At 40.6% G+C, this 23,346-nt stretch overlaps 1 protein-coding gene across 1 annotated transcript in view; it reads left to right on the top strand.

The window, feature by feature from the left end:
• KIF26A (kinesin family member 26A) overlaps positions 1-23,346 on the top strand; it is a 100,998-nt gene that overhangs the window by 22,948 nt on the left and 54,704 nt on the right. The window contains exon 3 of the mRNA XM_075753437.1: positions 11,088-11,588. Coding sequence (XP_075609552.1) covers positions 11,088-11,588 — 501 coding nt within the window. The remainder of the gene's footprint in view (positions 1-11,087; positions 11,589-23,346) is intronic.

Raw genomic sequence — 23,346 nt, 5'->3', positions numbered from 1 at the left:
TGCGTGTGAGGAGCCTGAAAGGGTTCACAGAGATATTTTAGCCAGCCATCTGTGGGTATGTCTACATGTATGTGTGTTATAGGCAGAAAAAAGCTCACTCTGCCCATGCATTTAATATGTTTATATCCCATGTTGCAGCAGAGTGTATAAACCCTATTAACATGGCTTCCAAGATGCTCTGAGCATGGGTGGAGTGTGTTTGTGCCTGTGGGCATAGCCGCATTGATTTATGTTTGTAGAAGAGAGACCTTAGGCAAAGGGAGTTGGTCCTCTTTGATTACACCAGACTTTTGGATGGGGAGAAGTTGCACATCTTGCAGGTTTCACCGGGCAAATGCAGGGCTTCTTACCATAAGGATTACAGGTGGGTGTTAATCACAGGAGTGTTGTCCTGCTCACACAAGTGTGATTTGCTGGGCCTACAAAAGCAATTCTTATTTGTTATTTAGGTCACGTAGAAAATGTACAGTGCCTTTTGGTGCCCAGTCAGGTATTTTAGAGGTTCAAGGCTGTATACATGCTTTATCCGTCACAGTGCAGTATTGAAAGGCTCGTTACAAGACTGTATGATCAAAGCGTAACAGCCAACTTGCAAAAAGTGGTATTCTTATGGGAAGCCAAAGTACTGTCATGCAAAGCAATTGATTGATCTGACATGGGACTATTAGATATAAGTTGTTTTGTAGATAAGGATTATCAAATACTAATCAGGTAATGACTGTTGAAGACCAACAGGATCAACAAAAACAGCAACAAGACAATCTCACTACTAATAATAATCACCTTGTTCTTGCTTTGTTTCTACACAGTGTCTTACTATGACAATGCTACTTGTTCATGGTTCACAATGTTGTGGTGCTAGGGGCTGAACTTCTCATCTAAAGAAACTGTTGAAATAGGAGAAGTCTGTAAGTAAATTATAGCCATAGAACACACTGGGCTATTTTAAGTTTTCAGGAGCTTTTTAAGTAACTTGTCCTTATTGTTCTTTGTTCAGTGTATATATTTAGGTTTTTGATATCTCTGTCCATCTGTCATTTGTGTGGGTATCTGGGGGAAACCATACCTTTTTTTTTTGTGATTATCTGTTACTCTTGAAAACATGATAGAAATGTTGCAGGGTCAGAGGAGCAACAGGTTTATTGAGAAAATTTTTTTGAAGATGCTGTAAAATGTCTTGATGGCAGAGCTTCTAGAAACATCACAGATAAGCTTGCAGATAGCTATGGATTCATCTATCTCATGCCATCCTGTTACCAACACTTCTGGTGTACCATCAGCAACCCTGAGATGTCTTCCATTTGTAATCGGGAATGGCTAGTCTGCATTCCTTCACATCTCCCTTTAGTGGGCTTTGAAATGGGGTGAGTGGGTTTGGTTTTTTGTTTTTTTGTTTTTTTTTTGAACCTTTGCAAGGAGATAGTCTAGTCACTCTAATGCAACTAGTACTCTCTGGTGTTTTTTTTTTTTTTTCCCCTCCAATCCTCATTTCTGAGGTTTTAATCAATCTTGATTATTATGTTTATTTTCAGAATGTTATGGACAGATAGGAATGGTTTGACTTACGTCATCTAATTTAGGCATATCGTTTGGATTCCTAAAATTATCCCCTGAACCTGTAGGGAATGAAATGTAACAATTCTGTACTTTTTGAAAGTACAGAAAGATTGAAAGTGGAATATATATGTAGTACAGTTAATGATAATGTTTTGAGTATCATGGTGATGGGCTGTGAGTATTTGGCAAAAGAAGAATTATTCAAGGTGATACAGAGGGTCACGACCAGGGCAAGAGGCATGGAATTAATACAGGAATGATATAAGTTGAAAGACTTGCTGTGAGCAAGTACTGAATAGTCTGCTAAGGAGAATAGTATTTTGAAGTCTATGTTCCTTTTATGTCTGTGGCACTTGAACCCAAGCAACAAACCTGTCTACAAATGTGTTACTCATCTTTCCAAAACTAAGATCATAAGAACATAGGGCTGGAAAAGGATCTTCAGATCTTTAAAAAGTAGTCCAGCTTCCTCCACTGAATCAAGATGATCACCTCCTATGGATGTTTCTCATCTGCTCTTCAGAACCTGTCATGAAGGAACAAGATTTCTCAACATCATTCTGTAGCACTTGCCAGTATTCACTCACTTTTGACAGTTTTTCTTTGCTGAAAAATAGGATGATTTCCTTTCATATCCACCTTTCCCAGGTGGATATGGAAAGTAGTTGGTCACCAGTTTCTTTCTAACTACTTTTTGTGTACTGGAGGACTTTGCTTAGTTTTCTCTTCTAAACTAAATAAACCACACTCCTTTGAACTTCCCACAACGTTCTTGTTCTCTAAACTGCTTTTGGTCCTATAGACACTCAAACGGTCTGTCTCCATCTGCTGTTTATATGGCTGAGATCATACTTCACCCTAATGAGATTCCATAGGAGGATCATTTGATTCTTTGGGCAATGTCCCCTACCTGCAGATGTCCCTTAGGATCTGCATATTTATCTTTTCTTTCTAATGCAAGATGGGGCCAGCAGCATGAGGTTAATTACTTCTATGCACCAGCATCTTAACTGAAACCAAGGGACAACCACGGACCTTATTTCCATCCAAGTCCAGAGATACTGGAGTTGCCAGGACCCCACTTTCCAACAGGTAGCTGATGGAAAATATGTGAATTTACTTGCTGAAGTTCCTCTGCTGAAAAGTGGTATTTAAAAGAGCCACCCAAGAATCCATTTTAAAGAGCTCTGTGGGATGAACAGATTGGAGAGGGAGGTAGTGTCTCACACATGTGCTACCTAGTAAGCAAAGGAACTAGGGCAGACTCTTCAGGCAGTGTGTGGCTTGCTTGTGGTTGAGGAGTTAGAAATACACTTCTTCATTCCTTTTCTGTTCATCCCTGCTTAGAGATTTTTTTTCTTCTTTTTTTTTCTTGATTAAGTCCAAGCAAGGAGAAAAAGGAAGAACTCAAACCCACTACAGGACTGCTTAAATTCAGATTTAAACCCAAGATTTTTCAGCCAAGAAGTCAGTTTTTGGTGAAGCACTTAAACTGAGGCGGTGGCACTTTAATTAAGATGAAGAATAAGTGTAATCCACTTCGTTTCTGGAGACAGACTGCCTAGTGTGCTACCTGTGCACTATATGCACAAATTTCTAGCCTGCAAGAGGAGTGCACAATGGGCAGCGCTTTGGTTGGGAAAGCTAAATAGTTTCTGTACGGTTCTCAAGTATTCATTTACCAAACAAATAATTGATTAAATGAGCAACTGAAAGAGACACTAAGAAGGTGTGATCCAATGCCAAGCACTGGTTTTCATAGTTGATTTTAAATCTACATTATGCTAATGATGTTCATTTAGAAAATGTGTCCACTCCCTAACTTCTGCCGCTGAGCATTCTTTTAATTGGATTCAGATGGTTGGACTGAAACAGTTGCAGGGTTTGTATACCGATGTCCTGAGTGCTCCAAGCACTTTTTTTCCTATCCACTTTTTCTAAGCCAGAGTTGCTTTCGCTGAGGCTGGTGTCCAGACATTCTTGAACTCCCTTGTTAAAGGTATGTCTGATACAAATGGGCACAGTTCTACTGGGACAAATGCAGTTATGATCACTTAAAGATGCCAAAGATCTCACCTGGGGCGTTAGTCCTCTCCTACTCCATTGGGCTGTCTGGGCTGGGTTGCTGGTCTCCAGCCCAAGTTCATCAGCAGTGGAGTCTATCTCACAAGGCTTACCATTGCAATTTGTCATTCTGAAAACGTGGGCTGTCGCCTAAATAATTGTAATAGTGGAAGCATCCTTTTGTTTCCAATATGGTGGTATTAAGAGTTGATGTTTCTGAGGCATTTTGACAAGGCAGCATGTTTTCTGTGTAGTGGGTGCTGCTCTCTGATTTTCATCCCTATGTTGAAATTCAGAGCTATGGTATTATCTGAGCAGCCTGATGGAACTCAAACTGTATGTGGAATAGGTAGCATTGAATGTGATGAAGGTATCAGAGAGCATTGGTTTCCAGAGTAGTTGTTCTAACACTATTTGTAAGCACTCGGTTTGCTTTTAAGAGGAAAGAAGTTGTGACTTTTTATGCAGTCTAGTAGGCAGAGTTTCTATAATCTGATTTACCATACTCATAGGCTAACCAAAATTTATTCTCCAATTTCAAGGAAGATATAATTAAGGAAGGAAAGCTATTTATCTTTTAAATAAAAGTGTCTAATTTCCATCAGAAGTTTTTGTCTGAATTTCTGAAAGGCAACTTCGTCTAAATGGCTATTTCTGAAAGTAATAGTCAACAAAGGCTTTTTAGACACCAAAGTATTGTGTGGTGATGAGTAGGCAACTATTTCCCCAAACACTTGCTGCTGTTGAAAATGATAATACTTTGATGAAGGTTTTTTTTTTTTAAAAAAAAAAGGAAAAACACAATGGGTATTGGAAGACTGTGTTTTCATATGAACAAAATCAGTACTGAATTTGCATTGTGAAGTTACAGTAAGCCACAGACCCAAGAGGGAAAATTAAAGGATTACTTAAAACCAACAATAAACATGCAAATTAAAAGTAATCATTTTAAAATTAAGTCATACACTATTAAAAATAAGCACAAAATTACATACTAGTTTGGATGTGTAGTTTATAGAATACACCAAATGTTACAATTGAATGAAATTAAGAAAAACATTTTCCAAAGGCAAGTAAAATATCTGTTTAATTAGATCGTAAAGAAAGGAGATTAAAAGTAATATTTTGCGATATAGTAATTACTGTTTTTCAGAAGTAGTCAGGTTCCTGTGTGCTGATCTAAATTTAACTGTGATAGCAGATCTCTTCGGGGTCTTTTGTTTTGTTTGTGTCTTTAATTATTTTAAATCGCAACCACTACCTTTATTTTGTTTTCTTTGCACTAAACACACTGCATGGCTGTTTGCTCCAATACTCTGCCAGCTCATGAACACAAATCTGGGAGATCAGCTCATACCCTCTGGTTCTGCGGGGTTAAAAGCCAAATCATTGCAGGGGACTATACAGCAAGATAACAGGAAAGGCGGCTGAAACCATTGGGAGGTGGGTTGAGGTGCTGATGGGAGCCTGAGATGTAAATAAACCAGATTGCTCTCATTTCCTCTTTCCACTGTATTATGCATTCCAATAGCACTATTCATCTTTATGACAGACACCTATTGCTTTAACTTTACTGCGGGCCACTGAAGTACATTAAAGTGGGCAGGAAATGGAAATAAATAGAGTTCAGTGGAGGCTGCAGAATAACTAAACACGCCGCAGTCATTTTTAGTGTGGGGTCATGCGTTTTTTACCAGATTTATCGTATTGCTTGACTTTTGTTAGAAAGATGGGCGCTGTTTAAAAGAGATGCAGTATTCTTATAAGTAAGAAAATGTGCTTGGATTTTTTTTTTTTCCAAACTCTTTGGGATGCCAAAGATGAAAAGAAATTGAGTTGAGTCTCAGCTGGGTAGAGTCAGTGGGATATGTCTGTGTGCAGTACCTGAGGTTGTGGTTAGAAACAGAATAATGGGATTGGAGATTTGAAGAAATCCTGCTAGCGGACAGCATGGGAGGAGGTCCACAGTCCATTGGCTTAAATTAATCTTCTGCCTAAAGGTAGTGAGACGTTCATGAAGAGAGGCCAGATAGAATTTGGCCTTAAAGATGCATCTATTTGTTTTCTAATGCATGCACATTTTGCTCACTTTGCAGACGTGGATTGCTCTCCTGCTTATTCAGAGGGCTGTTTTCAAGGACAGCAAAGTTACACTGCAAGTTCCAGATACTCTCAACACTCAGGAAATGGGACTTGTAGTGAATTCTGTTTTTGTGAAAGCTTTGTATGTTTGTTTTTCCTTGATTGTTTATATTCTGATAAGATTAGGTCAGTAATTGAATGAATTCACAACATGAGTTACTTGAAGACTTACAGATCATATTTTCACTCCCTTGAGATAGTCAGCTACTTGGAAACTTCTCTTTTTAAAAATAAAAATTAACCATTAGCACTGGGGTTTTTTTGTTTGTGGTTTTTTTTTTCCTTGATTACACTGAAGAGTCTCTGGTTTTGCTGACTATAGTGTTCTCTTTTTCTTCTCTTTTTCTGATAATGACTACTGTATAGTTGAAAGCAAGCATCAGCCTTCAAAGTATTTGTCAATATAGAAGATATTAGTGGATATTTCACAATGTCATGTAAGATAAAAACTATTTTGTAAGCAGCACGGCAGAAATCTGGAAAGACAATTAAGAAAAAAAATCATTAACATTGATTCTTTTGCACTGGGAAAGTACATTCCTTTCTCCCAAAGCATCTGTTAAAAATGTTGTTTACCTAGGTCTGTATTTAAGTATATATTTCAGTGTGACATTCAGTGATTCTTCTTCCTTCTTTTTAATTATCTTTATATCAAGAATTTAATTTAATTCAATTCAGAATACTGCTCCAGATACACTTGCCTTGCAGAAACTAGTGCCAGGCAGAATTGCTGGTAATTACTGAGGACGGTTGTTGGCAATTTGACTTTTCATCATTTGTTCGTCATCGTTTGTTCACACTCTGTGGATAGTTCTTCACTGAAAGGATTAGGTTACAGATGGGTGGGTATTACTTCAGGGACTTCTTAAGTGAGAATCCAGATGCTTTTCTGCATCCTCTCCTCTTGCTTAGTTTGGGAGTTACAAGTCAGTAGCTGCAGGTAAGATTTCAAGCTTGTATCTTTGTTTCTCTTTTGCAATGGAGAAGCTATCTATTACTCCTTGTTAACTGAACAAACGATCTAACTGCAAACTTTAAATACTTGGGAAATTATAGATTAGGCTAAAATTTCAAAAGAATCTACTTTTTCGTAAGCACAATATCACTGACAGACTGCTTCAGGTTTTCAAAAGAGTTCAGCTCCAGCAAGGTCATTTGGTGTTGCATGCTTTTGAAAACTTGGCTATGATTTTGGTGCCTAAGCTGTAGAGGGGCTTTTCAGAGCTGTTGGCCTTTGGCCACATCCCAGTAGCTTTGAATATGTCTGTAGTTTCAAGGGCAGTGGTCTCAGGCTGTAATAGTTTACAGTTGTGAGATGTGGGTTTTGTTTGCATGCCCCACATGCAGGACATCGGTGTTACCTGCATAGCTGAAACCCTGCTTGGTCCTCGCTGGGTTTCTCGGGGAGGCAATGCAGCACTTGAGGTATACATCAGAGAGGGAAGCGTGAATGAAAATTAATTTGTTTCGTTCTGTTCTATGTTGCTGGATGTGTTCTCAAATCTGAGCTTGTTTTCCCTACTCCTGGTTTCACAGATAAAACCTGAAGGCAAACTCCAGGCTAAAGGCAGCTGGTGTCGAACTAAATCGGTGTTTTGCCGTGTGTTCTAGTGGGAGCACAGTCCCGGTTTTCCAAGTTTGCCATCCTGCCCGGTTGAGCTTGGAAGGACTTGCAGACCATGTCCGTGTGCTCTTTCTTGTGTGGGCAATTTGCATGCGTGTGGTTAATCTCCCAGCAGCAGTTTGCAAGAAGAACTGTAAGAACTGCTTGCTGAAAACCAGGGGTAAATTCAGGTGTTTCAGAACACCTCATATAAGTAGATGTCATTATTTCATGCCTTGACCTCGCTGGGGGCTGCTGGGCTCCCCAGTGCAATTGTCCCTAGTGGGATCATTTATTTTATCTTTCTAGCAGTCTGTGATGTTTGAATATCTAAAATTTGTATGCAAAAGTTAACAAGCTGAGACTGAAATTAGGGTTTTGGTTTCTGTAGTCAGAGAGGAAGCTGTGAATGTTACAGCATCACAGTATTTTGCTTATCCTGCTTGTTCAGAAGGTAAGAACAGCATTTGGAATGTAGGTGTGACAAAGACAGCACAGTTTATTTATGCTGTGCAGGAATAAAGGAGTCATCTTCTTTGTAGCACAGCAGACTAAATTGTTTTTGGAGCACGGTTTGGAATACAGGCTTGTATGTTGTGTGTTTAATTTTTGTGCCAATCCCCCCAGCGACTTGCACACTGTCTTTGGCTTGCCTGTCTGCCAGCGGAGCTGCAACAAGGACGGCTTTAACTGCTCCCCCCCCACCCCCCCCGCCGTGTGCATCTAACACATTTGGTCACTCAAGTTTTATTTCTTCCCTCTGTAAAACATGAGAGTGTAACTTCCACCCTGCCTTGTTAGGGTGCGAGCTGCATGAATTGGGGGCTCACCAGGACCAGGCATTGTCACGGGGTAGTAAAACCTCTTTAATGGGGCTGGCTTAACTTTTAAGTTATGGTTAATGTTTTTAACAGTAACTTGTGTTTCCTCTGCCCTTCACGCCCAACCATTAGCCAGGTGTTTTTGTCGCACAGAGTGGAAAAATCAAAGTAATCTAACCACACAGCTGGGCCCTCAGTGAGGTGCCGGAGGAGGACGGCCACAGATGCAAACTGGGGATCACAGAGTCTGCATGAGGGGGTTAAAAGGCTCCTTGTAGATGCCTGGCAAAATGCAAGCGCTGGAAATTAGATGGCTTTTTTTAACTATAAAAAAAAATCAGAAGTTTTAAACTTGGCATAGCATGTACTTATATGATTTGCTCTGTGTAATTTTCTAAATAAATGAATTTTTTTAATTTTACCGTTTTTTTGGTTTCCCCCTGTAATACGGCATCCACTCCATTGCCTTGTAACAGCAAGATGGGCCCGACGCTGATCTGCCTTACGCTGTAAACCGTGTTTACGGAGCTAGAATTGGGGTCATTAATTTTCTTTACATCAAAAGAAGTAGTTTCTTTTAAATGAGAAGCCTGTTTCACCTAGTAATCTGCTTTAATTGCTTATTTGAAACTTTTGACATTCGATAGCAATTTTAAACACTGCCAGATGAGGCTCAGGCAGTCGGGACCCGCAGGTGCTTCCTTGTGTGCCCAACTTGGATCAAAGGTGCGCGCTCCGGGATGTGCCTGGCCGCGGACGGGGCACCCGGCGCTGGAAGGTGCTGTTTTCTGGGGCTGTTTGAATAGATGCTGTGTGTCAGCCTGGGCAAGAATTTGCTCAGAGGGCTCTCCCTTGGAAAGGTTTCTGCAGAGCACCGTGCTGTTTGTTTTTCTTGGGAGATAGACTGCATCGTCTTTGTTTTGCTTGAGGCTTAATAGTGCTTGTGGCACTGAGTCTTTCTATTTTTCAAGTCTAACCAATAGCACTTTCTGCTGAAGGGTTGGAAAAAAGTTTCTAAAATAAGACTTTTTTTTTTTTTCCTGACTAATATCTGTTAATTTAGTGTTACCGTCTTCAGGGAGGTTTACAGGGAAAGAATTTTCTTGCTCAGGAGGGTGAGCAAATGGTGCAGCTTCAAAGGCATTTTTTTTACCAGGATCTAAACCTCAGTAAAGAGGAAAGAGACAAAAATGAAACAGTGTCTTTCACTTGATTTTGTAAACTGGTTCACTAATGTGAATGCAATTTATTGTTCAGTCAGCTAATGTGAATGCAACTTATTGTTCAGTCAGGAGTAGCTGAGTTCCTTAGCCTGAGAAGTACCTTCCCCCCCCCTCCCCCAAGTCAGTAAATAAACAATAATTTAGATTACTGCGGAAAAAGCAACTTTTGTTAATGGTTTTTGGCTGTGGAATGATGTGATGCTAGATATGCTCACAATGGCTTCTGTCAACACCGTACTGTGTCTTGTGAGATAGATTAGAAACTATTGCAGGAGTAGTCCAGCAGCTGAAAATGAGATAAATTCTGTGCTGCTGAAGTTAGGCAGTGTTTCAGGACTTTCTCAGTTCAGAGCAAAGGGAAATAGTGCAGTTGAAAGAGAATAATGAGCAAAGCCAAAGTACCAGTGCCAAGACTTCTTAAAAGAGTTTTATTGATGTGTGTTGTAATTAAAACCAGAATTAGTTAGTTTTCTAATAGGACATTCATTTCCTAGAGAGCAATTGCAGCTTGGCATAAAGTATCGCATTTTAAAAAATGAGTACTGATCTGGGGATACCCCCAGCATATGTTGGATGGCTGACTTACTAGCTTTGTGTGCCCTCATTATTAACAAGCAAATTAAATATTTTCGCTTTAAATAATTATACAAATAAACCTTTGGCTGTGCTGTGATTTCATTAAAACCTTAATTGTTTAGAGAGCTCAATAAGAGTGTGTGAAGTTGGGTCAGTTTTAGTGCACGGCATTAGTCTTGATAGCAGATTTACAACAGGACTGGATTTAATCTCTTGACTAATCTTTACAGTAGCAGGCTTGGGACGGGAAGGTATTTGTGTGTTTCAGGAGACAGGTAATTCTGTCTCTGAACTGGAAACACAGAGCTGGGTTTTAAAATGTCTGGGCAGCCTTAAAATGAACTAGCAAGGGCGGGGGGTGTGTGGGGGGGAATTGCTCTGTGGAAACAAAATAGGTGTTGCTTTTAAATCAGCTTCTTAGTGTGCACATTGTCACACCTTCACACATGGCTGTAGGCTCAAATCTATTTCTCATCAAAGCAACTGTAGTGTAAGGGAATATTGCGACCATCTGGGTTGCAAAGATCAGAAATAACGGTCCTCGCTAGCAGAGGAGCCAGCTGTGGGCAGCACCATGTAAACTGGTTTTTATGCCACTTGATTAATCATTTCTGAGGGTGAGGACAACAAAACATTTACCAGGTCATGCACTAATTTTTTGAAATACTTTTAAAGTCTAATTTTCCTGGGTTTAAGGTGGTGGTATGCCTTTGAAACACATGATGATATTTGTAGGTTCAGCATTTCACTAACATTGTTCCTGAGCATGGGAAACACAGGTACTTGAGATGTCTCCAAAGCAGAGTTAGTAAGAAGAATGAGTAGTTGTCAAGTACACCACCACAGCTCCACTGTTCAATTCTGATGATAATTTTCATGCTGGGTGTAATACAGATGAATTCACTTACAGTTTATTAATCTGCTGTGGCCTGTCTTTTAGGGTATTTGGGGGGGTGGGGTGGGTGGGAAGGCTGAGAGTTACCAGAACAGATTTAAAGTACTTCCATGGGTGGAGAGCAAACCACAGAGAACTTTTGTCTTTTTCTCTTTCTGCATTATTTTAACTCAGTATGTTTTTTCTGCCTTTCTCCCCTTCATTAGGACCCACGATTATCAGCTTTAATTTTTGACAAGCTTCAAGTGCCTGACTATTTACAGAAAAACAGGAATGAAGGAGAGAGCAGATGTGAAACTTGTGCCACTCACTTGAATCAGCTGAAGCAGGAAGCCATTCAGATGATGCACACCCTCAATCAAGCCAGCTACCCAGAGATGCCCGACCTCCCGCCCAGCGCCGGGGCAGTGACCAGCGTGGTACCCAGGATGGTCACGGTCTCTTCCCAGAGGGACCTGCCGCTCATTGCTGGGCAGGTGGGCAGGCAGCCTGGAAAGTCACCGAATCTCTTCTCTGGGGCGGAGAGGAAGAAGGGGCTTGGATGGTCTCAAGGCGGGGGCAGTTTTCCGAACTCCAGCGTTCAAGTCACGGTGGCCCCCAGTGGTCTCAGCGGCGCTCTGAGCTCGGTCACCATCCAAGCTCAGCAGTACCTCGAGGGCATGTGGAGTATCTCCAGGGTGAACAGCTTCCTGCCTCAGGCTTGTCTAGTAAGTAGCGATAATTCAGATGCTTGAGTTTTGTTTACATGTGTGTGGATATACAGAGAGGCAAAGATAAATTTTGGGATATATACATATTTATCTTAGAGGGGATCAGCTAATGGTATTCTAAACCATGTTTCAAGAGCCGAAGAGCTGAAAAAGAGCTTTTAATGATGATCTCTCAGATGTCCCAGGGAATTTGCTTTCTTATCTGAGATGGTAAGATTCTTCCCTCAGATATTTTTGCACCTTTTTTAGCTTCACGTCTGCTGGTGATGTTATTTGGCTGTCACATACCTGGCGACCCCTTCAGAAAAACATAAAAGGCCAAGTTTGTCACACATGAAACTGGGAGCTTCATGGGATTATATCAAAGATGAACTTGACCCTCAAGCCTAGCGCTGAACTTCGAAGGCTGTGTTCAGTTCAGCAGATGCTGTTGATAGGCTGTGATGGAGAGCATTAATCTTCAGGTTAGATGTGCTGCAAAACAGTTTGCTGTAAAGGAGGGTGTTCAGAAGGTTGCTTCAGAGCTGCATGCCTGTAAATGTCATTGCACTTGGATTTTAAGCATTGATGTTGATTTCCTGTGTTCTGTGTATATTTTAAGAACTCTTGGGGGAAATGAAAAAGCTTTATAGAGGTGCATGTTACCTTTAAAAGCAAGGTCATTGCAGATTTGTGACTATCTATGGAACCATGCTAAGAAGGAGGATATAGTGACTGATTTTGACTAAGATTTATTCCTAAACCATTTTCCCATGGTAGTGAGCAGGGGAGTGTGAGTAATGATGAAATATGTATGAACAGAAGTCATGGTTTTCACTTAAAAATGTTGTAGCAGAACTTACAAGACCAGGTATGTTGGTGCTGGGCAGCTTTACATTTAAACATAATGCCTTATGTACTGTTGTATATAAACACTACCTGGTATTGCTTGGTAGCTTCAGCTGGTTAAGCTCCAAGATCATCAGAGATAAATATTTAAGAGTGCTGCTGTATAACATTACTTTCACAGGGTGGCTGTGGTGTTGCCTTCCAGAAAAGGCCTGGAGACGTGATTCCTTCCTCCCATACTTCTCTCTCATATGGAAATTTGTGAATGGACACACATCTCACCTCTGAGGGGTCCCCATTTAAATCCAGTGAATCTGTACTGATGTCAGATCACTCTCTGATGATTTTACATTGAGAAAAGGGGGAAAAAAATGGCCCATTCAGCTCTTCATAGTTTATGAGGAACTACTGCTAGGAATGCTTTTCTGTAAAATGCTGCTCAGTGCATTAGTGATCAATTTGGCCAATGTAAGGCATATGATGTTACTTTTTAATTATCTTTTAAATTCTGTGTATATCACAGAAATGTAGAAAAAACTGGGAAAGCTACAGTGTTAAGAAGCCCGTACTTTCTGGAAGCTGAAATATTTCCATTTCTCTGCTCATTCCTTGTCTGCCCTTATTCTTGTCTTAAATAATTCACTAACAGCCAGCTCCAGATTTCTTACTGCTTAACCAAGCTGACTGATAGATGTGGTTTTCCCTAACCACTGCATTGTTCTAAGATAAAACTGAGTTGCCTCATTTAACCCCTGTGAAGGAAAAATGTGTATAATGCAACAGAGCTTATGTGTGATCTGGAAATGTGCAAAGAAACTCAGTAGCCTGGAAAACAGTGACCTTTCATGAAAGGACAAACACTGTTAGACTGTGAGTGTTGAAGACTGCTTGGATGTGATCCAGTCACCTGCATGGATAGTTTAGATTTAGAAGCAGTTTTTGGAGAGAAGCTAGTCTTCACTTGTTTTTTCTCGCTCTTTTTTTTTTTTAACTTAAATTTTTAGTCATTTAAGCCCAAATGACTCTGTTGTGCATCTCTGCCCCGATTGTGCTTTCTGTGTCTGTCTGAATTATTCTACTGCCTTTTGTATTACTAAGAGCTTTGTGTCTGTGAAGCTATTTGGGTGGGTGAGGCAGAAAGTGCTTCCCCTACACTTTTCCCCAGAGGAATCACAGGTGTCAGAGGAAATAGGATTGAAGGGATTTCAGGAACCCACTGGTCTAGCCCTTGCCTAGGATAGCATCCGCTGCAGGACATTCTTGTTGAATGCTCGCCTCACGTCATCTTGCAATTTTGCAAAGGCTGGGATTCCCCGACTTCTACTGATTGTCAAGTCTGAACTTCCTTTCTCATTAGAAAAGTTTTCTTGATTTTTTTTTTTTTTTTTTGGGTATTCTTTCCTGAAGTTGGAGGCAGTGTTTAGGTTTAAGATTAACCCAGGAGAGAGCTGTGGATATACATACTTTTTGGACGTCTCTCTTTAAAAACCTTTCCCATCTTCTCGTGGGGCAAAACTGGTCTGGCTAGAGGAATTCTGGAGCAAGAAGAATTACAGTAGAAAGGACAAAATTGAATGTATTATTTATTATGTGTCATGCAACTGCATCTTGGAATCCGCAGTCCCCATCTAGGTGAGATACCAGACAAATGCAGAAGAAAAGATGGTCCCTTCCCCTGGGAGTTCACACTGTCAGTAGTGACGTGAGTTATTTTGACTGCTCTGTAAATACCCCCTGTTTTACTTGGAATCTCTAATTTTGCCTTGTTTTCTTACCAAAAGGTTGTTCTTGAAACAAGTGCTGAACTCCCTGGTAGGAAACTGTTATCCAAGCACTTTACATCTCGATGATTTAACTTGGTGGTCCATCCAAAGTGAACGTGATTATTTTTCTAGATGGGAAGGCAGACACAGATAAAGGCTGGGGTTTGTCTCAACTATTTTTAGCTGCCAAAAAGATAGATGTTTATTCTAAGCTAATTACAGAGGCTTCCTTTATAGTTGCAGGAGAGCAACAGGCACCTCCAAGAGGTGCGTTGTCCTTCTCATCTCTTGGATGTCTGTCTTGGCTTGCCTTGTCCACTGAAGATGCCTGTTGCAGAGCCCGGGTGGGTGAGGCAGAGCAAACCCTTGCTTGGGTGGCCAACGCAAGGTGCCACCCGCCTGGATGCAATCGTGCACAACCTGCTCTAGGTGATCGTGCTCTAGCAGGGAGGTTGGACTAGATGATCTCCAGAGGTCCCTTCCAACCCCTACTGCTCTGTGAATCTGTGCTGTGTGCCTAATGCCTTGCAGGGGGGAAAATACACCCCAGCATATGGCTACCAAACCTCCAGATACCTTGTGCCTACAAACGTTTCTCCAGGATTCATGTTATTTATTTATGGCTAGTTTTAATATTGGTGGTACTGGAATTGTCTGTGGAGAGGAAAAAAAAAAAAAGACTTGATTTCTGCTCTTCCCATCTCCCTCCCCCAAACTCGCATGTATTACCTTGTAATGTCACTTACGGTTGTGAAAGCACTTCTGGGCTGAATGTTGGGGGTCAGAAGTGCAGGACATCGTAAATTTTTAATATATGTTTGGAGTTCAAGTGTGAAAATCCATTATATCGATTATAAATTTTTTGAACAGGAATGTGTCTTCAAAGCATTGTGTGGGTGCTGCTCAAACCAAAGTAATAACTGTAGGCTTCAGGAGCCGTCAAGAGGAACAGTAATTAAGGATCTGGAGGAAGGTCCAGGGAGGGGAAGACTAGGATTGCAACCAAGGTGCAGAAGGTGAAGATGTAATCAGCTGCTTTACCCAAGTGACCTGTTGTGAAAAATTGCAAAAAATAATCACCAGTAGCAGTGATAAGTAGTCTGACCAGACAGCGAGCACTGTGGAGGGGAGGGAGCTGGTATAACTCTAAGACAGCTGATTTGTGGTGGACGACTGACAACTTTAATTAATAAATAGTTTTATATTGATGTTTTTAATTCTAGACCTGCCAAGTGAATATAAGGTTACTACTCAAATGAAAAAACATGTTAGCAGCGCTCAGTATTGCCGCTCAGTTTAACACAGGAGCAGAGGAGTGAGGGGAGTTTAGGCTTCCTAGATGTGTTAGAATCTGGCTGAGAGACAGAACATTAAAACCACTGAAAATACCTTGTACACCTATTAGAAGTACCTGCATGTATTGTGTATTGCGGAAAAAAGAGGTCTTACTGTATGCTTTCAATTGATTGTGTTATTAGTATGCAGTGTTATGCACTGCAGAAAAGTGGTAAAGTAGCCATGCCATGTGCTATAAAGACATCACAGTGAAATAGAGCTTGTTTTGTAAATTGCTTTTTCTTTCATCTTAATGCAAAATTAAATCCTAGCCACACTGCATTTCTAATTTGAATATATACAATTGGTATGGGTTATAAGGCAAAGTATTGTGGCTCCTCGAATCTCTACCAGTTTTGATGTTGCTTTAAAAATATATTAAAAAATGCACCATTGAGAAATTGGAAAAGTTGAAGCACTGCAAAATTGAAAGTGAGTTAAGTAAAATTTTTAAAGCATATGTATATAAAATTGTAAATTTATCAAAAGTCCAATGTACGTCCCTGAGAGCATTCACAAATTTAAAGTTAGGTATAAGTTTATGGCCTAGTTTGATGAGGTTGAGAGAGGGAGGGTTCACCCACAGCACTTATAAATGGGTGCCTATACTCTAAAGTTAAAGGAGTTGTGTGTGTTTTATGTGAAAAAATCTCTGAGTTATTTTAGTCACAATTCAAACTTTCCTGTAGTTCCTAGGAATAAGTCTTCTGCTTGCCCTAATCTAAACCAGATGGATTCATCTGAGGGTAGTTCAACCTCTGTTGACTTTCCTTAAATCCTCTTTGTTTGTTTATAGCAAGGATGACTTACATTTTGCTTAGTAGATGCAATAAAAAGCTGGCTCTGGAAAACAGAGGAATGACAAGATTTACTTTCCAGCATTTACTTTTTTACTTCAATAAATGTCATACTGAATGGATTTTTAAATTAATTTTTAAAATCCTTCTTGATAGCTTTCTCAGTGACCTTTTATTAATACAATGTGTGAAATATATTTTGTAACAAAACAATTAAAATATAGTGCTTTGACCATAAATCTTGTCTGTGAGCCATCTGGATGACTTTGAGCTTTGGAACATTTTTCAGACTCCACATCTAACATCTTGATTCTGTAGAGGTCAATAGCAAACCCCGGACAGGTGGTGGGGCAAGGGCTGCATAGAGGCTGTTCTGTTTTCCCTTTCGCTTTAGTGGTGTTGGTATTACCGCTCTTGTAGAGGAAGTACCTAAAGGAAAGGGGGTGGCAAAAATAAATAAATAAAATCTTCACAGCTAGCGTTGGTCAATCTCCGTAACAAGTCTGAACAGCAGAAGGAAACCTTTTGATCCAAGTTACTAAATGCTTTCTCGTACTAACTAATTGATAGCCCCCATGGAAAAGACTTTTCCTGAGGCTGTTGCACCTTGGCTGGGCAGCAATGCCTTGCGTTGCACTTTGCTGCCTCAGCAAATGCAGAGGGAGGGGTATGGTGTGGGAGGACGATGCTGCTACCGGCACCTTGGGTTCAGTCAGTGAGAGCCTGTCCCAGCAGCCAGGTAGCAGACCAGCTTAGAAAGTATGGAACTTATTAGAAAGTATTGGAAATTCAGCCTTAAACACACAAACAAAAATGTACACCTCCACTTTGTGTAGTTGTTAAGGTCTCCGTGTCCTTTTTTTCTACATTGCCCCTAGTGTAGGGTGTTGAAGGTGAAAATGAGGTTACTTTTTAAAGTATCCCCAGGTATCAGAGTGACTTAGGAAAAACGTTAAGAGTTGACAGAAAGGGTATTGGCTACACGGTGGAAATGAGCATTTTCTGAGGTGAGGGTGTGGATTGCATCTCTTTATATTGTGTATTTGACACTTCTGTCATACTATTGGTTTTACAGTTGTGGGACAGGGTAACTATTTGCAGTACTCAGACCCATTTGTGGCTCAAATTACCACCTGAAAACAGTTCTTTTGATCCTTCACCCCTCTAGGCTAAGCAGTTGTTGTTACAGCTCTCATGGGAAACAAGTCCATACTTGCCTTTGTTGACAATTGAAGTCAGCAAGCAATAATGAAGAATGTTGGCCCAGACTTCACCTGTACTCATCAGGTGTAGATTTAAAACAAGCAAATTTAGAGATTATGTGCAAATAATCCACAGGATTTACCTTTGGCCCACAGGTCATTCTGTCATCCAGCACATGTATCATAAGCTACGCTAAGATAAAAAATCCCCTCTTTTTTTTTACTCAAAATATTTAAATTTTCTACTCTTGCATTTGAATTAGTTTCTTTGGGATGGCCTTTTCTGTTCACTTAGTTCTTTTGGCTTCTTCTGCTTCCTGCTCGTCCATTTATACCGTGCATATGCTCCACTATGAATTCTCCAGTGAACTGATTGTTAATCAATGCATCCCACACCACCCCAACATTAGAAATCACTTTACAAGAAAGGCTCATACTTTTTGGCTGGAGCTCAGAAGTGTAATCCAACATTTGAGAAATCATAAAAGCACTTCTACATCAGATATATAGATGAGGCCACCGTTGCTCTGCACTGCCTACATTGATTGTTGAGGGTGGGCTGGAGCTGAAGAATGCCGTTTGGTTTCAGAGGTGAATGCAGCAGAGAAACCAGGTAAATTCAGGCTGAGCTCAGACCTCAGTTGTGTGCAGGCTGGTGCAGAGAAAGTCTTTCACAGTGGTCTCTGTATACAATGTGGAAGGAACTGATTTGCACAGCTGGATGCAAGTGTGGATTGCCCAGTCGTCCTGCTTGTGTAAAATAGGATTGAACATTGTACATTTTTTGGAAAGTGCTTTGAATTTAACATTTGCTCCCTAGACTGTGTACTGGAATGATGGCGTGTTGAAGTTGCAGGACTCCAGGTAGTCAGATTGTGCAGTGTGAGCGTTGCCGAAAGCATCTCCCGTTGTTTTGTGGCATGAGCGGCTGAGCATATGGCAAATATTGATGCCTTTTGTTACTTGCAACTAGAATCACTGAAATGCTCTGGGCAGTACCTTTGGAAAGGAGGTTTAAAAAGCATCAATAGAAAATGTATCTACTTTTCTGTTTCAGCACTTGAGAGAGAATTTATGATGTATAGATGGAGTTCATAGATGTTTCAAGCATTTCATATGTGTGTGTTTAATGGAATGGATTGCCACTTTACTGAACATAGCATCAAATCAGCTCTGTTAATTGAAAAAGATTTTTCACATTATTGCTAATGATGTGACAGTTTTGTTAGAGATGGTGCATAAAATAGTGCTACTTGAAATGACATTAATGTATGTATTTAAATTCCTTTTTCCCATTTACGTGCATTATTGATTTTATTTCATTGTTGAGGAGATAATGGATTTATAATTAGAATACAGTCGCTGTAATCAATGATGAGATTATTAGACTTAGAACTTTAAAACTACGATGAGGTAATTTCCCAGTGTAACGAAGGATCAATAATTAGAGGTTCGCTTTGAATCTGAAAGTAGTACTTGTAAAATTCAAGCGTGAAACACTTCTAGGCAAGTGAGTCCATATAAATTATTATACAAACTGATGCTGTGGTTAGGCATTTTCCAAAGCTGACCTATTTATTATTGTTACTTTTGTTTGGTGCCTAAATGCTTATGAGTTAATTCCTCTGAGTTTGCATAGCTGCCACTATATCAAAACTGGACGAGTTTGTTCTTTTTTGATACCTTTGGTGAAGGAAGGGTTTGAAAGGTGCTGTAGGCAGGAGTCCATTGCTGTGTTTTTAGTGGTGTTGGGCAAAGATAATGGATCTGCTGTTCAGAACCTCTCCCCTTCTGCTTCTCAAAAGTCACAGTGATAAAGCTGGGCAAGGCAGTCGGCTGTTGTAGGGGGGGAGATGACAGTGGAAGGATGAAGAAGAGGAGAGTGGCCCTGGTGATGCCTGGCTTGGGAAGGGTCTGGGTTTAGTTAGTCCACGCGGAGTAGCTGTGTGGATATTCCCTTGAGTGTCAGCACCCGCTTCTGGTGATTCTGAAATTCTCATGGGGGCCTATGGGAATAGTGCAGCCTCCTGTTACTAGTTTAGCTAAGAAAGACTCCAGTGAAAAGATTGTATGGGAATGATAAGAACATTAGTAATATTCTACTGAGTCTGAGCTGCAGACTGTCTAGCCCAGGGCTGTCTCCAGCTGTGGAGATGAAAGTGGTGTTTAGGGAGGGCTGTGGAGCCTGGTTGCTTTCTGCAGTCTGCTCATACGCCCCAGCAGGCACACTTGGGGAAGTCTCAGGGACACATCCCATCTGTTCCCTTTAGTATCTGTTTATGGACCTGCTATCCAGGAATTTATCTAATCCCTCTCTGACCCTGCTGGCGCACTCTGCCTCCACAGCCTCCTATGTCAGCAGGTTCCATGAGGGCACTATCCCAGTGCAAAGAAGTACTCACTTTCTTTCAGCTTATCCACCACCTCCATGACTTTATAAACCTCAGTCAGGCCTCTCTTAGCCTTCCCCTCTCCAAACGAGAGTTCCAGCCTCTTTCATTTCTCTTCCTGAGGCAGCTGCTCCATCTTCGTGACTTGCTTGTCTCTGTCGTTTCTGTTACTCCGCTTCCCCATCTTGTTCCACTTCCCCCATCTGAGATGCAGGACTAGGACTGCCCTGGTACTCAATATGTGGACACTCTCCTTATTCTTTGTGCCCTGCCTGGTGATGTCCAAAATTTGTTTGGTGTTTTTTTGGTAGCTGCTACATCTTGATTTCAGAGGAACTGTCAATGACAGCTCTTCCAAGTTGTAACTGCAAGTTATGAGTTCAGCATTGTTTAGAAGTGGTTTAGGTTATTTTTCACTAAATACATGGTCTTATCTGTGTCAAATCTCACCTGACACTTCTTTGCCCACTCACATTTGGGAAGTTCTTCTGGAATTCCTCATTACTGTCATGGCATTTAGCTACTTGAAAGAGCTTTGGGGCGTCTGCAGACTTGCAGATTTCAGTCCAGTCAGGGTGAATCATGACTGTTTGTGTGTCTGGGTTGCATGGTTTCCCCATGGGGAATAAAGAGCAGGTCAGCAGGGAACTGCCACAAGGGAAAAAGAGCAACACTTTTGCAACTCCATCCCTAATTTGGGACCTCAGTGTCCTTCAACAATGATAGCATAGTCAAAACTGTTCCTGTGTTCGCAAACTTAGTGCTGCTTCATGACCTTGCCTGTAATCCAACATTGTTCTCTAGATTTGGGTGTACTAAAGACCCAGTTTTCCCTGCATATAATGAGGGCTTGTACCTCTTCAAGTGACATGCTAGTCAATGGGTGCATTGCTTGTGGTAGCTGTCAGGCAAATTGGTCCCAAGGGATGTTCTCTTTAAAGTAGTTACATCTAATATGTAAGCAGTTCAAGCATGATTGAAACAGAAATTAGGTATGACAGTCTTCATCCACCTTTGCCTTTATTTGCTGACATTATATGTCAATCATTATAACAATATAATGATTATAATAAACTTGTGAGTCCTGTAATTCTGGGGAACATGGTTATTCCATTTTGCTGAATAGGGAGTAATCAAGGTACAGTGAGATTTTGGTTGAGCTGCCTAAAGTCATTGAGAAATTTTGTTGTGGAGTCAGGAAGGTGACACAAGTTCTCCCGATTCAAAGCTCTGTATGTGTCCTGTGTTTTGCTCGTGTTAGAGACGCATCTGGCCTGTGGAAGTCAGTCCTAATGGAAAAGCGTTTGTCTTCTTGTAGGAAACCCTATCCTAAGCTGACAGAAATTTGCATTATTATGAGGTTGTTAATGAATTCCTTTGCTTGCTCATATCAGCTTCTGACAAAAAGCAGGGATTCAACTGTATATTTGTCCACTTGAATAAACAGTTCATTTTTAGTTTTGACCACAATAGTAAATTAAAACACCCAGAGCAGTACACAGCTATATTTTTTGGCTTTGGAGGCTGTAGCTATTGTAATACGTATCAGCAGGGAGAGCTCGGAGCAACACTTTCTGATGCTTGCCTGGAGGCATTAGAAGAAACAGTTCCTCTAGCCTGGCTGTTTTAAATCTCCTGCACATGAAAAGTCCCAATTTGAGAGTGTTTATGTGCAGCAGGATCTACGTCCTTCTTAATAGCCCTTTTTCATGTCCTCCTGACTTTCCAAGTGGTGGGTTTACATGCGCAGATAGGAGGGTGAAGTTTGTGTGACTGGTGGTCAGATAGCTGTGAAGAAGGAAAAAAAGAATATTGCTTGCTGCCTCTTTTGGTACCAGTGTCCTGAGTGGCTGAAATGTGAAGTAATTGGTCCATCATTACCTGGTGCCATCTTTGCACTACCAAAGCCCTGGTTGCAGAGACCTTCCAGCTTGGGAACATATGCAGGCTGAAGGAAGGAATGGACATTTTCTAGACAAAGGAGGCCTGCCCAACACCTGTGCAAAACCTTAATAAATTTCTCGGGAACCAAGAACCATGGTTTAGGAGAGATCTGGGTCGCATTGAGATCAAGAGCCCCTGATCAGAAGGGAACAAGTGCTGCTTCTCCACCCTTGTACTGCCAAGAACACCAGTGCTGGATGCAGTTTGGTGCATGTGCCCTGCAGTTGAAGGATGAGGTCTTTTGTGTGCATGAAGCGCGGACTGCTAGTGATTTTTGGTGGTAAAGATCCAAACCCTTAACCAGTTGTAGTAATTCAGATGTTAATCAAAAAAGCAAAGGCCCTGAGGTTGTCTTTGGCTCTCCTCTGTTACTTTCCAGTCTGTGACAGCAGATGGGCCCTCCTATTTCTATTTAATTCTACTTCTCTGTGATTTTTCTTCTTCTGTCTTATCTTCAGGGATCAATGATAAGCGAGGCATTAGCAACTCTTGTAGCTGAAAACCTGTTTTGGGGGAAGGGATATTAGGCTCTGCATTTGATTCACACCGAACACGAGATGCACATAAAAGTCTGAAACTACAGGTTCAGGCATTCTTGTTACCACATTGCAGCTGCAGGTTATAAAATGACTACAGTAGTGTATTGTAGTTATAAAATGCCCTAGTTATTTTATAATGAGCCCCAGCAGAAACATTGTCAAATAGCAGTAAAAAGTTTATCCAGAACATGGTTTACTTCAACTTGGCATATACTGCACTGTTAACTTTACGTAATGCTAGTCAGTCAGGAGGAGACATTTCACATAGAAGACGTATGCAGGCTTTATCCACGCTTATGGGAAAGAAGGGTTTATAGTGTGAGCATTATCCAGATAGAGATTTACATCACATTTGTTCCAGTTAGTGGTAGTAGGTCATAAGATTCTTAGCATGAATCATTTAGGGAGAAAATTATTGTTTCATCATATACAAACAGTAGATTTAATATATTGCAAAATCATTAGATCAAGCAGTTTTTACAATTTAATTGGCTGTGATGTTCGTATCTGAAAGGGGAAAAGAGCAAGTTAAAGCAAATACTCATAATTCTGTATGTCTGCCTGTTAGTCAGAAAGGGGTAAAAACAACTTAGAAAAAGAGAAAAAAAAAAAAAAAAAAGAAAAAAAAAGCAAGCCCCAGTACAGACTCAGGCTTGATCTTGCTAGAGCTTCACCTGCAATTCACTTTTGAATGCTTTCATTATGGGACCAATTTTCTGAAATAAAATAAATTGTATTGAGTTCTGACTCGGATTACACAAATGTGTATCAGACTCGTTGATGCTTTCGTAATTTTCTCCGTTCCCTCTTCTGCGATCTGTTCTCAATACTTATATTTAGACATCATATCTGATTACTATCCAACCTTCTGTTGGATAGTTTTCTTTACCATTGCAGTGCAATCCTGGGATTGATCTATTTTTCTCTAGATTTTTATATTCCCATGTTTTTTCTTGC

This window comes from Balearica regulorum, chromosome 5 (assembly GCF_011004875.1).
Source record: "Balearica regulorum gibbericeps isolate bBalReg1 chromosome 5, bBalReg1.pri, whole genome shotgun sequence".
Taxonomy (NCBI): Eukaryota; Metazoa; Chordata; class Aves; order Gruiformes; family Gruidae; genus Balearica; species Balearica regulorum.
Note: the sequence above shows the minus strand (reverse complement) of the source record. Positions and strands in the feature narration are given on the sequence as shown.